The 15,094-nt window shown below is 38.4% G+C and overlaps 1 protein-coding gene across 11 annotated transcripts in view; it reads left to right on the top strand.

The window, feature by feature from the left end:
- GAS2 (growth arrest specific 2) overlaps nt 1–15,094 on the top strand; it is a 166,387-nt gene that overhangs the window by 99,945 nt on the left and 51,348 nt on the right. For all 11 annotated transcript variants that reach the window (XM_024103542.3, XM_008166267.4, XM_042855406.2 and 8 more), the window contains 3 exons: nt 2,319–2,382; nt 8,875–9,019; nt 13,376–13,483. In XM_024103542.3, coding sequence (XP_023959310.1) covers nt 2,319–2,382; nt 8,875–9,019; nt 13,376–13,483 — 317 coding nt within the window. The remainder of the gene's footprint in view (nt 1–2,318; nt 2,383–8,874; nt 9,020–13,375; nt 13,484–15,094) is intronic.

Raw genomic sequence — 15,094 nt, 5'->3', positions numbered from 1 at the left:
TCCAGTGGGTACTGTATTCTATACAGAATGGCCTTTGTTTTCCCCTGAAGTTCATGAACGTGCATGGTGGTATAGTCCTTAGGAATGCTAACATTTTGCTGTTAGAAATACTGTATCACCATATTCTTATCACATCACCAGATGTTTGTTTTTATGGTTGGTTATTGCCTGCACAGCTTGTCATGCTCTAACAATGATTTCACTCTTTCACATTGTTCATTGTGAAATGCATGAAATATGGTTGGAGCATTGTGGGTCAGATTCACTGGAGCACATTGTTTTCATTTAAGAAGTAGAAGTTTGAGCATTGGCAGAGACTTTATGTCCTTCATTCAAACCTTCTTCTTATGTTTACAAATACTTCCCCCGCAAAATGCAGTCCCCCCAGCCCAGCCTTACATCAGATGTGTGCAGATGTAAAGTAGAGGTCAAAAATATTTGCCACCTATACTCCACCAAGATATTTCCAGAACTGGTTTATCCAGTGTGTTCTTGCTGTATATTTATATATTTCTTAGCATTAAGATACATTTAATATATTGATTATGTTGAAACAGTTTTCAGGTGGAAGCAGCAGAATGTATGTCTGGGCCATCGGTGTACTTTTTTTTATTTAACATATTGGTTTCTCAGTAAGATTAAGTCTTCCATCCATGAATTAGTTTATGGCAAGGAAGAATATTAGGAAGGATGGAGTGTCCAGGTCTTTTTTTACATCTCTGATATGTCTAATAATAGATGTCAGTAGAATGGAAATTCTATTCCCAATACCTTGCCACTTAATTTTTCTGCTATGCAGTTTTCCTTCTGGAAATATTTTTGGTTCAGATTCTAGGGGGGAAATGCATATATATTTTTTCAAAGTATTGCTGAATATACAATCCCAAAAGTCATTGGGACAGATCCTCAGCTGAGTAAATTGTCATAGTTCCATTGATATCAATAGAGTTATACCAATTTACATCAGCTGAGGATCTGTCCAACTTTGTATTAATTATATTCAGAGATATCTATCTCAGCAGTTCCCACTCAGAGGTCCCTGTGTGCAGCATGTAGGCGAAGATGAAAACTTCCTTGACTTAAAATTTTTAGCCTCTGAGGCACCTATTGGGAGGTGTTTTTCACCTGGCTAAGTCAAGTGAGTCAGCACATTCCCTAAATGTTCATATAACAGCTATCTAAGCTCTCCTGAACACAACCGAGGTAGACCGATTTCTCTGCCACTGGTCTTCTGGTTCAGGATTAATTTATTCTTCAGGTGCCAAACTGAGCCCTGGAGTAAGAAGGCAAATATTCCATTAGACAAGGGGTAAACTCGTCCATTTACACCAAGGTCTGAATTTATCCCCAAGAGCAGGATTCCACTAAGACAGGTATCTCTGGAGAAAAGAAAACAAGGTACCTATAATTCTTATCCTCTGAAGCTATACTTCCAAATGGATTGCTCATCACCCACACTTCTCTCCTCAGATTTTTTGTATATTTTTCCTTTTTTACTGGGCCTCTTTGGGGGCAGGGGGGAGTTACCGTCTCCAAGTTTTTAAAGGAATTGATATTGGAACATGATGGTGCTTTCAAAAGTACCTGACTGAGTGGTCCATGAGGTACTGCAGCCGCCTCCAAAGCTTAAAAGCTATGGGAACTCCCCCCTACCCCCCAGGTCTTGCACTGGACCCAAGCATGGCAACTTGCATAGATGCATATCTTCAGAGAACAAGATTTACAGACAAGTAGCTTTCTTTTCAAGAGCTGAGTGACTTCCTTGATTACCCTAAACGCACATTGTATTCAGAGGGAGTGCTTGAGTGCACAAGTAATACAGGATCAAGTTTATAGAAGGATTTGTCTTCACTAATATAATTTTAATATTTGCTCATTTATGCAGAGGAAGAAAAATGGTTTCCTATGGAATACATCTTTTTAGTTTATAAAAAGTGATCCAGAACCCTTTGACATTTCATTAGTTTTTAATGTTCTTTAGGAGCCCTCCATTTAATGTATAATGGCGATAGGTAGGCTGTATTATACCAAATTGTATAAACCAAGCTTTAGTGATCTAGGCTGGGATTTTCAAAGGACCCTAAGGGAAATTCAGTGGGAGTTGGAAGCTCCTTTGGAAATGCTACATCTTAGGTATTAATCCTGAACTCTTTATTCAGGCAAAAATATCTTGGAAGCCAGTGGCAGTTTTGCCTAAAAGAGGCATTCAGGACTAACATGCTATTGACAGCCATTAGTAAGCGGGGATCTGTTTATTACTGAAACCCTTAAAATACCCTTTATTGTAAATATTGTCTATCTTCATTTTGCTTTTGCAGTACTCCACAAGCAGCCCAGAGAAGTGTGCCTTTGTTTGCTGGAACTTGGAAGGATTGCAGCCAGGTAGGTGAAAATATTTAGAGAATTAAAAAATATTTATATTTTGACAGCAGTGCCTACTGAGAGACTTACTAACTCAGTGCATCTTCATGTTAGCATTTACACTGGCCGGGGTCAAGGCAAACACCCACTGATAGTTACACAAGAACATCTTGTGGGCAGTTGTTCAAAGAATATAATCAAATCTCCCTTAATATAGCAATACGATTTTTCTGCTGTCTTCATATTGCAAGGGGGAAACTGATATGAAAAGAAGTTTAAAATTAGAACAGTATTTTTCTAAATAAAGTTGTTCAATTCTTACTCCTTATAATCATGTTGTCTCTGTAACTAATCAAAACTATTTTCTCTCTAAATCTTTTATATTAGCATCTAACCCTGATCCCACTGAGGTCAATGAACATTTTCCCACTGACCTCAGTGGTAGTAGAATCTGCCTTCAGATAGCCTAGATCTGATTTCATTTACTCTGGCTGTAACCTCATTGACTTCAGTGGAGTTACTCCTGATTTGCACCAGTCTAAGATAAGAATCAAGCTCAGAGATTGAGTCTCTGCTACTAAGACAACTATTGCTCTTGCTAGATTCTGTCTATGCTTTATTCGTAGAGGTCAGATTGTGATATCTTTACATAGATTACAGTGAACTTGTAATCCCTTACATGAAATCAAAGGGGCTACTTATGGAGTAAGGTATTTTCAATGTTAGTAAGGATGTCACAAGCTAGTCCTAGGGTATTATAACTCCACAAGGTATCATTCTTTGTTTTTAAGAAAAAGTTTGCTTTAAATTCATTCATATCTTGAAAAGCAATTTCACTAAATTGTTCCCTCACTCCCAGGCAACCCCATTCCAATGGGGATTGCATGGGAACGAATGTAGAATTTTGCCAGCTGCACTTGACTTCTTTAACTTAAGTTTGTATATCCTGGGTTTTCCCATTTGTACTCTTTCATAGCAGTGTATCCCTTCGGTGTAAAAACAAATTCCAAGCCATATCGTGCTATCACTTACTAAGCACAACTTCGCATTTTTTTTTTTTTAAAAAGACCATGCCTGTTTATTTTGGGTTATAAAAGATCTCTTCATTTCTTCATCCCATGCAGTCAATGGGAATTTAATGTTTAAAATAAAATAGTATCAAGATACGGTGTAAAGAAAGTCTCTCTCTGGGGCACAGCCCTAGCTGGGCTGGGGCCCCTCAGCACGCCCAGTTGTCACCATGGGTTGGCCTAGTACAGGCCACAGCCTCCTAATCCTTGCAGTGGACACCACCTTGTGGGCCTGCTTACTTTGTTTCCAGGTGGGGGGAAAACAAAAGTTCAGATTCAACACAAAATAAGGCCCCGCCTCGGATCAATAAAAAAGCAAAAATGTTCGTGGCACCACCTTACTTCAAGGGTACTTACGTTGTTGGAGTCCTTACAGCTGGGTAGCCAAGTCAGTCTTTCCCTATCAGGGTTGCCCCAGGGGTCTCTGGACTCCTCACAGAGCTGGGGGAGTTTCTTGCATGATGGTTACTCCTGCTGCACGGGAGCCACTCCTTTCTCAGGGCTTCCTCCCTTGCTGACTGAAGCGCCTTCCTTTTTAAAGCCCTGCTCCCTACCATGCATGATTGCCAGGGCTGGAAAGGTGGGGCTACCTTAGCACACAAAGCCTTCCAAGCCCCTTCCCTTTCACATATGGCTCATATTTTAACCAACCTGGGAGCAGAGTAACAGGCAACACCTTCTTCCCATATTGACTTATTCCTTTTCCTCCCCCCTAAAAAAATCCTATCCCAATATAGGATTTGCAAACTCTCCACAGCCTAGTAAGTTTTCAAGATGCACAGGAAATGCTGGAAGGGGTAACATAACAGGGTTATGTCATTTAAATGACAAGTATCTAATGGCGTTCTTGCTTTAAGTGTGCTAAAATCTGAGCTACGTAGGAGACGAGTGTTTTGAATAGACTCTGTGTTTTGTATGTTGGCTGGATTTAACAAAGAAGAAAGCATTTTAATAAACCGATCTCTGCTATAGCTATTGCTTTAAATTACCCAGGAGTAACAATAAGATGTTAAACAGACATCTTTCTTGCTTTTTAAGCTCTGTTCACCCTGAAGATCGAACTAACTGAACGAACAGTCTGTGGGGCCTGCTTTTCAGAACAGGAATCTCAAAGATATAACGTTAAAAAGGAGCTTCTACAGAGTCCTAAGGAATTAGGAAAGGAAGAGAAACTGAGCAGTTATAAATACATTTTTCTTCCTCCTCCAAAAGTACAAGGAGGTGTTTGGAGAGATCATCCATTCACCATTAAAAATCACTTATGAAATCCTCAAAAACTATTTTCTCAGATTTCAGTGTTTAGGGCCTGATTGAACTCCTAGTCAAGCCACTGACTAGTGGGTCTTTTCACTGATTTGAATGAGAATTGGATCAGGCCTTTACTGAGTGATAGATAGTACAGATGGTTTTTTTGTGGGGGAAACCAAAACCTTCCCCTCACCCTATTAAACTGGCATTCTTTCTAGAAACAAACCTTTTAAGGTTCTGTAAAGACTGGAGACTTTTTTTTTTCAGCTGTAACTGGAATGTAGAGGAAACAGAGAGAAAAAAAATCTGATTTCATTTAAACAGGTGTAAATTTAGAGTAACTAATGACACCAATGGAATTACTCCAGACCATAATTGACAGCTGAATTTGTCTGAGGGAGTTTCTCAGGAGATTTTCAGATTACTTATTTTGCTGATCAAGGGTCTGATTCCCTTTTTGCTTACATCAGTGTAACTCCATTGACTTCAAAAAGAACAGGAGTACTTGTGGCACCTTAGAGACTAACAAATTTATTAGAGCATAAGCTTTCGTGGGCTACAACCCACTTCTTCGGATGCATATAGAGTGAAACGTATATTGAGGAGGTATTCTCACACTTGCTTCTTATCAAACTGTCTGTACTGAGCTATCTTGATTATCACTTCAGAAGTTTTTTTTCTTCTACTTAATTGGCCTCTCAGAGTTGGTAAGACAACTCCCACCTGTTCATGCTCTCTGTATGTGTGTATATATATCTCCTCAATATATGTTTCCCTCTATATGCATCCGAAGAAGTGGGTTGTAGCCCACGAAAGCTTATGCTCTAATAAATTTGTTAGTCTCTAAGGTGCCACAAGTACTCCTGTTCTTTTTGAGGATACAGACTAACATGGCTGCTACTCTGAAACCGTCCATTGACTTCAGTGGAGCTACACTACTTTATATCTGTGTTACTGAGAAGAGAAGCAGGTCCTAATCAGGGGGGGAGAGCCATTAAACTGCCTGACTTTTTTGGTTTCTTATCAAAACAGAACCTAAACATTGGGCCATGTTGTGTCTTGGTAGCCTACAATGAGGGCAGAGCAAAGTCAGCCTTTTCCAGACAAGAGGTAGGCATAATCTGTCCTCTTCTAGTTTGCACATCACTATCAGGTACATGTCACTGTGTAGATGCTACTAGATAACTCACCATACATTATGGAAGCCTTCATTATTAGCAAACCATCTAAATAGTTTTCAGCATGTTTTCCTTAGTGATTTGTGCCCAGCTTCTGTAATCGTTCAGAGAGCTGGGCTGATACTGTATGCCCACTCAGCAGAGAGATGGAGCAGCCTGACTTGATTGAGCTGTGTCACCATTTGTACTGAACACATCATCTAGCAAAGAGAGAAACTATTGCAAGTTACTACTGGAGCTTTCACTTAAATGACCGAATGGGAAATTTCAGAAATGGTAAAATTTTTGAGGAAATCATCTAAATAAATAAATAAATAAACACCCTCTGACAGTGGGTTGGCCTTTCATTAGTGAAGAGTTTATTTGTATTTCAGGCTCTTTACAGACCTTCAGGTCCTGAGCCTGCTGTAGTAATCTGTGGTCCCAATCTTGCGGTCTTTGCTCATGTGAGTAGTTCCAGTTGACGTATACGCATGAGAGTAAGAAGTGCACCATCAGGGACAGTGTTAGACAGAGGGTCAGCCCATTATCAGAAATTAAAATCTTGTTCTGCATGTAAACAATTGCTAATCAGCTACTGGCCCCAATCAATAACTTTCCTGATTTTGCTCTTTTGTCCATGTGATGGAAATTAAAGCAGGAAATATGAGTAGAGTGTATAAGACTCACAGACTTTTCATTAAAATTAATACAATGAGCCAAATTCTGTACTGACTGATCCCACATGAGTGGATTGATAGTCCTTGTGAAAGATGGATGATTCCTATGGGGTAAAATGCAGTACTGACTTAAGCTATCCAGTTCCATTGCAATCAATGGGATTGTGCAGGTCTGATTCATTTTCACACTCTTGTAAAGTAGGAGTAGCTCCAGTGAAATAGTTGGAATTACACTGAGGTAAAATTGACATAAAAGAGAGCAAAATCAATCTCTCTACCTGTGTAAATATGTCTTAAAGAATGCTTACATTCTGGAATGCGAATTAGGTGCAAATATATCTGTGTGCTGCTTTTTGGTGGTATGACATGCAATAGCTAAACTGTCTGTTCTACAAAAAGAATTGGAATTCTTCTTATGTGGCTGTAAAACTTTGTGTGTGTGTGTGTGTGTGTGTGTGTGTGTGTAAATCAGCCCCCAGATGTCTTTTGTTTGAAAATTATAGTCTGTTGAGAAGTTGTATCTTTCTGGTATTGTACTTAATTTTTCCTTGGGAAAAATAGGAAGTGGTACTCTTAGAAGTCTATAGGAGATCATTTTACTGTCTGATGCTGCTCTATTTGTAGTTATGCAGAAGACAGGCTAGAAAGGAGTAGAAAAGGAAATTCCCAACATAGTTCTCAGAACAGGGCTTGTACCTTTGATTGCATGGCAAGCTACTGTGAGACAAGCAGAAGGATTTCTTTGTCGATTCAACCCTCTAATTAAGCTGTTTGATTGTGATGCAATACATGGAGGATACATGTTTAAATTTAATTTCTGCTGATTAGTAGAAAGAAGTTTGTTAAAGTTATCTATAATAATTATATACTGTCTATTGTAATGATAGAAATCAGAGGTGAGTTAGATTCTGAAAAGCAGCAGAAGCAAAGAAGCAGCATTAATGCGAGTGGGAACAATTTATTTGATGAGTAAGGCCTAATGCAGGTGTAGGCTTAGAGCCCAGGGGGAATTTAATGATTTACAGCATGTCAGCATCTGCAGACAGACAGGAAGTAAATGGATTGTATATAAGTGTTCGCTCCAATGTTGGCTGACTTTTCGTTAGTCAGACTGCACCAGTTAGCAGCCAATACAAGCACAGATTTGGTTCTTAGTTTTCTGGGTATTAACTTACTACGCAGCAGTGTGATTAGCTTGTAATTTGTAATGAAAAATGCAAGGGCCAATATATACACTTACGCCCTTTGCCTATATAACTTTATGTTCTATGATAATGTTAGTCTTTAATACTTGGTATATTTTTGGTACAGAACTTTAGTGGCTGGGTCATCAGCTGGTGTGAATCAGCATAGTTCTGAATCTGGTCCTAGGTTTTTATTTTACACAATACAATATGTATTTTCACTATACAATTGGTTTGATGTGAATACCTATATTTAGCATGATGGTCTTTAACTAAAAGGAAATTATCATATAAAAATATATTTTCTTTTCTTGTTCAGTTGAAAAAGAAAAAGATGGGGTGTAGTTCAGTGGTTAGTTCTGTGAAGTGGGCATCAGGATTCTGGGATTCTGTTCTCAACTCTGCTACTCACTCGTTATATGACATTGACCAAATAACTTACAATCAAACTTGTAAAAGTAACCACTGATTTTGGGTGCCTCAATTTTTTGAGTGCCAAACTTGAGACCCTTTAAGATTTTCAGGGATTCACTTCAATTGGAACAGTGAGTACTGCACAGTTCTTAAAACAAAACAAAACAAAAAAACCCCACCACAGTTTCAAAGTTGGGCTCCCAAAAACTGAGGTGCATAAAATCAGTGGCTCTTGAAAAAATTTGGCCTGAATCTGTCTCCATTTACCCATCTGTAAACTGGGCATAATACCTGTTACGGTGGGTTATGCTCAGGTAAAACAGATTAATCTTTTCTCATATCGATTTATTATGAACTATTTAAGTTTTCATAATTCCTAGAAAAAGTCTGAGGGGATGGTGAAATGCGAAGTAGATGTTCTCTGAACTGAACTCTCATATCATAACAATTTTGCGATGTGTCTATCACATACCAAATACCATATCACATATTTATAGATGTTTCTCTAACAAACAACAAGCTGAAGACTAAGCCCATTTATTGTAAATTTGATTAAATGAGAGATGCTATTTTAATTTCACACTGCATATTTATTATACTGATAGCAGCTACAATAATATATCATGTACTCATCCCTTCATTAGTGTGTTTAGCAATTTTGTGTTGCACAGCTGTGTATGCATGAAGTTTATGCATCATGATCTATTAAGATATGAAATTCTTTGTAAGCACTGGTAATTTGTTTGCTTGTTTTCAAAAGGTTTGGTGTGGAACCTCCTGGGTTAATAAAGCTGGAGAAAGAGATTGAACAAGAGGAAATACTTTCAGCCCCTCTTCCGTCTCCTTCACCCTCTCCAACAAAGTCTCCAGGGAAAAAGAGCACAGGAAAACTGTTGGATGATGCTGTAAGTGTGCTTGGGCAAGCTTCTTATCATGAGATTTCAACAAAAAAAATAGACTAACATCTTCCTGACACATTCTGACATACACAGGATATAAGGGCCTGAGTTTGACATCTCACCGCATTTAGAGGTCCAACAATAAGATTTGCAAGCATCTACAATTAATATCACTTGTGACCACAATTATTTACAGTTTGGGGAATTTTAGTGGATAGTGGAAATCTGCAATTTGGCCCAGCTTTGCAGTGCTGAAGTTCTTACTGAGGGCCAGGTCTGGCTGTCATTATTTTTATTTTATTTTATTTTTTTGAACTAGTTGTTCACTAAACTCTCAGTTGGTGTTTTGCCTGAGGAAGGACTGAGTCAGGACTGTGAGATTTGTCCGTTACTGACTTGTACATATTTCTAACAAAACATTTTTGAGTTATTTGAGCATCTTTTTATGCTCTAGTTCTGTATGTCTCTTATAGCATAAAACAAGTGCAAAATAGATTTTTCCTCACTATTACCAAGGAAAATAGTTGCTTTACAATTAATTAAGCTCTTTATACCATATTTCTCAGTTACACTCCACTAGAGGGTTCATTTTGAAACAGCTGGAATCAGCTGAAAGAGATATTTTGAAGCAATGAAGAGGTTAACTAGGAAATTACAAATATATTCTATAAAAAGAAACAGTTACTATAGTAACTGCTATATCACATGGTAGATGTACCACCTGGGAGTTGCAAAGCGCTTCTTGAAAAACCTTTGTGCCACTTTTGTGTTACAATGAGCAGATGGAATATAATGTTCATTCTTTTCATGAAAAATGTATTTTTACAATGTAAATAAGTTACATTTAACTTTTATATTTTGTGTCATCTTTAACTATGCAAACCCACTCATTGCTTTTCTAGGAGAATTGTGGAGAATGCGGGTATGTTTAGAATGGAAGAGGTGACTGTATATCTCAGGGGAACAGAGAAGAGAGTATGAAGGCTGTCTCCAGCCATCTTCTTTAATTTAAAAAGCAGTAGGGATAGAAAGGGTTGAATTTATTCAGTTAAATTCCTGATCCTCACTGCCCCCAGACTCACACACTATAAACTAATGGCAGCACTCATACAATCCAGACACAAAAAAATAAGACAGGGTTTCATTTTGCCCTCCACTTCCATATTTGATTTTTAAATTCCAGTCAATAATACTTCTATGCCCATCAGGCCAGTGAGGTTGTGGAGGCAGCAATGGCAAACGCAGCAGTAAGGGCTCAATTATCCTCTGGTTTGTATCAGTTTTTACACTGGTATAAATGGATTGGCTTTGATTCTCCCCAATACTGAGCTGCTGTATGCTACTTACCCAGAACAAAGCAACCCTAAAGGTAGCAGACCTAGCTACTAGAGGCCTCCCCCTGCTCAGGTGAATCCTTGGCAGCATGGCAGCATATCATAACAGATCCTACACCACCTTTCTGCTAGCTTCTAGTATAAGGAGTGTCACCAGAGGGCATGGTTGGCATGTATCTATGTACTGACGATCTCTTCCTGTTAGACCCTGGGGGCCCAGGGGAAACTGATTTGGGGAGCATTTAGAGGATCACTCTGGTACACAGTCCCAAGTTCAGAGGACATATAAGTCCATATATACCTCTTGCGCCACCTGCAACCTACATTCAATATGACCCATTGACTTCAGTAGAGTTACTCCTGATTTATGCAGATGGTAGAGGTCCAGAATATCTTAAGATTGGTTTGATATTCAACATCCCTGACCTAATACTCTTGATCTATGCCAGTGTGAATGAGAGGAGATTTTCCATTGGGGTCACTGGAATTATTCTGGTGTTAAAACAATTAAGTGAAAAGAAAATCAATCCCAATGACCATTTTCAATGTGTTTATTGCCAAGTATAATTTCAAGCTATGAAGTAAATTTCATGACAATATTACTGCACATTTTTGAGAGAGGGAGGAATCATTCTCAGCAATTATTCCCGAAAGGAATAGATGGTAACACTGGATCATTTTAGCAATAAGGTGGAAAGCCCTCAAATTAGGTGATAGAGCGTAAGTCAATTTTAAAAGTTCCTCTTCCTGCCGGTCAGCTGAGGAGATCAATTACAGAAAAAATGATGTTAGTTAACTTGTTCGCTTTTTACATCTATCCATATCCCCAGTCACCTCCAACAAAAAGAACATTCCTTTGACATGTTAAAATTTTCCCTCAAGTATAAAGCCTAAATCCTAAAACCTCCTACTCTGTATAACAGATCTGTTCCTGTATTTTTGTCAGACAACCAAAATACCTAACAGAGCCCCAGTACATGACCCTGGCGTTTTTCCTGTCTAAGACAGTGTTACTCAAACTTTCATCAGTAAGGTTTTCTAACAGCTTTCTTTCTGTTCTCAGTCTCTTTTTATGGGGCCTTAGTTTACAAACTGGATCTGAAAAGGTCTGTTGAGTGTTACGTGAAGTGGACAAAACCTTTGAAAAGTGCCTCCTGCATTTTGTTTCATTTGACATCAATACATTAGGTCAGCTTTCATCCAAGAGAAGGACAGTATGTGGAAATGATTGCCTTCATGCTCTTGTCAGTGTTGTTTCTTAGCGGAAGTGCTATTTGAATGTCAAATTAGAGTTCACTCAACCAGATCTGCTCTTTGACATTGATGGTTGTGCTACTTTAAGATCACCTAAAAGTTCAGAATATACATCTACTAAATATTAATGTCACTGGTTTCACATTCAAAGCTGAATTCTCAGTTGGAGCTGAAGTTTGGCTGATGTAAATGAGGAGTGGGACAAAAGTAGCTTTCAACAGCCCTTGTTCATCCCTGATCCCTGGGCTTTGGGGTCCATTTTTTACACGAGTAACTTAGAGAAGCCTCAAGGCAACTCTAAATTACACCTGGCTATAACAACCCCCAATTGGCTAATGCAACAGCAGGCAATCATGAGAGAACAGCAGCACATCATCTACCTCAGCCATGTCCCTGCACTCGTGAACATCTCAGAGCTGAGGATAGGGGGAACATAAATGGCACCTTTCTCCCTGCAGCTCTTCTGAATGGCACTGAGTTTAGCTTGGGTCCTGGCTCATGACCAGGGCATAGTGTTTTACCCAGGTGTAAATGGCTATGCAAGGGGACGATAGTAGGAAGTCAGGTCCTCTATCGCTAAGCTAAAGTAGTGTTAATTTTATTAGTAGAGAAGCCCTGCTGGAGAAATTACTGGACAGCCTCCTTTTTGTGTATCAGATATACTCAGGACTCCAATACCTGGACTTCCTTTACTTTTCATCTGAGAATTGTAGGTGGATTAAATTGTAAATCTACCCACTAAAAATCAGTAGAGTTCAATTCCATTCACATATCATCAACCTCAGATTAACAAACTTTGGGCTAAGTTCATCACTCAATTATATAGTGCAATTCCATGGCAAACTGAGTGTCTGAGAGCATCACTGGCTTCTACTTTATTTTTCCACACCTGGGAATTCCCTTTTGACTTGGGAATCCTGACAACCTTGGATTTCACAGATGCTTTAAAAAACTGCTGTTGTATTTATTTTTCATTTTAATATTTTTAATACGTAAGAATATAGGTTTGTTTAATGTTACCATTTTATGTAATTGAAAATACACGTAGATTTCAAGAAGAAATTATGGCTCAGTCCTTGGGCCCATCTGAACTCTGCCCATGACCCAAAGGAAGGACACATCATCTATATTGTCATTACTGATGCAAAGGATCCTTCTGCAGATATTTTAAGATCTATAGGGTCTTTCTTGTGAGTCCCCAAGCTATGCCAGAAACTCTGCAGAGCAAGAGAAAAAAGTGGCCCTGAAAAAGCTGTGATCACCAATTTCCCCCCCCCCCCTTTCACATGGCTTAATGTAAGAGGACAGCCTGTGGTCCTAATATCTGAATGCTATATGAGGTTTATTACTATTTGATTCAAGGCTTTACATGCATCAGACGTGCCAAATCCTGAAGTCTTCATTCAGTTTTTACTCATTCTTAATTCAGCAAAAAAACCATTGAATGCACCGGGATTGTTCCCTATGGACCACATAGAAATGTAATATAGATTTCATGATTTTGCCCATTAGTAGGAATGATGGAATTGAAATCAGTGTCTTAAAAAGTCACTCAGTGACATACTATTAAAAACATTAGAGTTGAGAGAAAAAAGAAGTAAGACAATTTCAGCAATAGTGCCTTAATTAAAAGCCTGAAGAGGTGTTAGGAAGAAGTCATTTGTCATGATGACAGAGAATAAATCAAAGGCATGACATTATGTTAACTGCCCTTTTGAACAGTTTGCTGCAGATACACTCTATGAAAGAGATACAAAAATAACTTGTTTTTCAGGTCAAACACATTTCTGAAGATCCTCCTTGTAAATGCCCCAATAAATTCTGTGTGGAGCGTCTTTCACAAGGACGGTACAGAGTTGGAGAGAAGATCCTCTTTATTAGGGTAAGAAGTTTTCATTTTTCATGTTCTGCAATGTCCCTTTTGGAGATCACTGATATCTGACAGCAACATTTTTTAATGCTTGGGCTGCTTCTTTCCAGGTTAAAATGGCATCACTGGTTAATGAGAGAAAATATTTTCTTTCTGACAAGTACAGATTCTCATCCACAGCACAATTGGGGAGATATAGTCCCGGGGAGGGAGGAGGGGTAGTTAGGTCAAAGAATTAACAATGTGGTGGATCCTCCTACTTCTAGGTCATTGATTCCATGCTAACCATGATAAATGATGACTAAAATTCTTCACAAATAGAGATGATGGTTTCTTATTTCCTGTTGGAATAGTATTTTTGTCAAAAAAGCCATCGCCCCACTTTGTGTTAATTGGTACCCTTCTTGACAGTCTCAGGAGAGAGGTCAAAGACTGAATGAGAGTCTAAATTACTCTCCCATCCCTCCATCCCATGGTTGACATACATTGGTAGGGTAGCATGGGCAAAATTTCACTACTACATTCACCTTTCACTACATTAACTCACGTATGGCAGAATTGTATTGGTAATACACATAGAATTTCTATCTGGTTGAGCTGCTCCCAAAAGGCACCATTTTGCATTCATTCTGAAATCTTAATCTTTTGTATATTTGCTTATTTTAGTAATTTGAAAATACCCAAATTATTTATTTTATATAGGCCAAGATCCAGTCTGTCATTATGTCCCCCCTTGCAACATACATTTGTGCTAGACCCAAGTAGTAGCCAGACAAAATTGCAACTCCTCTTCTCATTGAAGCAAATGGATTGTGCTGTCTCTACTCCACCAGGGGTACATGGCTCTGCTCTTGCACAACTGGGGGTTTAGGACCTGATCCAAAATCAGTAGAAGTCAGTGAGAGTCTTTTTAGCCAAATGAAGTCAATGGGAATCTTAGCTTTTTAACCTAATCTAATATTTACTCCCTCACATTCTCAGTCCTTCATTCCTTGAGGTCCCAGTTCAGCAAAACACTAAAGGATATGCTTAACCCTAAGAAGATTCTTAAGTCCCATTGAAGTCAAGTGCATACTTAAGGGCTTTGCTAAATTGGAATGGACTTAAGCACGTGATTAAAGTTAAGCACATATTGAAGTGCATTGCTGATTAGGAGCCTGAAAAGCCTTAATTAATTCAGAAGGAGTTCTGAGTCTACAAGAAATGAACGATTGGGCTACAATATGGACTGTGCAAAGGAAGTTTAATGTGATAAAGAAAGGAATTTATGTTTTATTGCCTATGAAACTTCCTTTTAATGCTACAATATTTTTAGGGCACTAAAACGATTACTTTTTAATCAGTTTGTGCAAAAGTTAATGTTAATCAACCAAAGGCCATAGCTGTGCACTTATGCACATAATGTATGGGGTTTTATAATTCACATTTCTAGTTTAATTTTTGTCCTCTATTACATTTCACAGTATCAAGTTTCACAAGTCACTGTTGTTCCCATTAAAAACACATTTTTAACAGTGGAAAACGAGTAACTGTAATTTTTCAGCTGTACTTTTAAAGTAGCCTTGTATAAAACTGGTGCTTTTTAGCTAGCTTGCACTTTTGATTTCTTCCTTTATTTTTAGT

The sequence above is a fragment of the Chrysemys picta genome, chromosome 4 (assembly GCF_011386835.1).
Source record: "Chrysemys picta bellii isolate R12L10 chromosome 4, ASM1138683v2, whole genome shotgun sequence".
NCBI lineage: Eukaryota > Metazoa > Chordata > Testudines > Emydidae > Chrysemys > Chrysemys picta.
The sequence above is the reverse complement of the archived record's forward strand: the minus strand, read 5'-3'. Positions and strand labels throughout refer to the sequence as shown.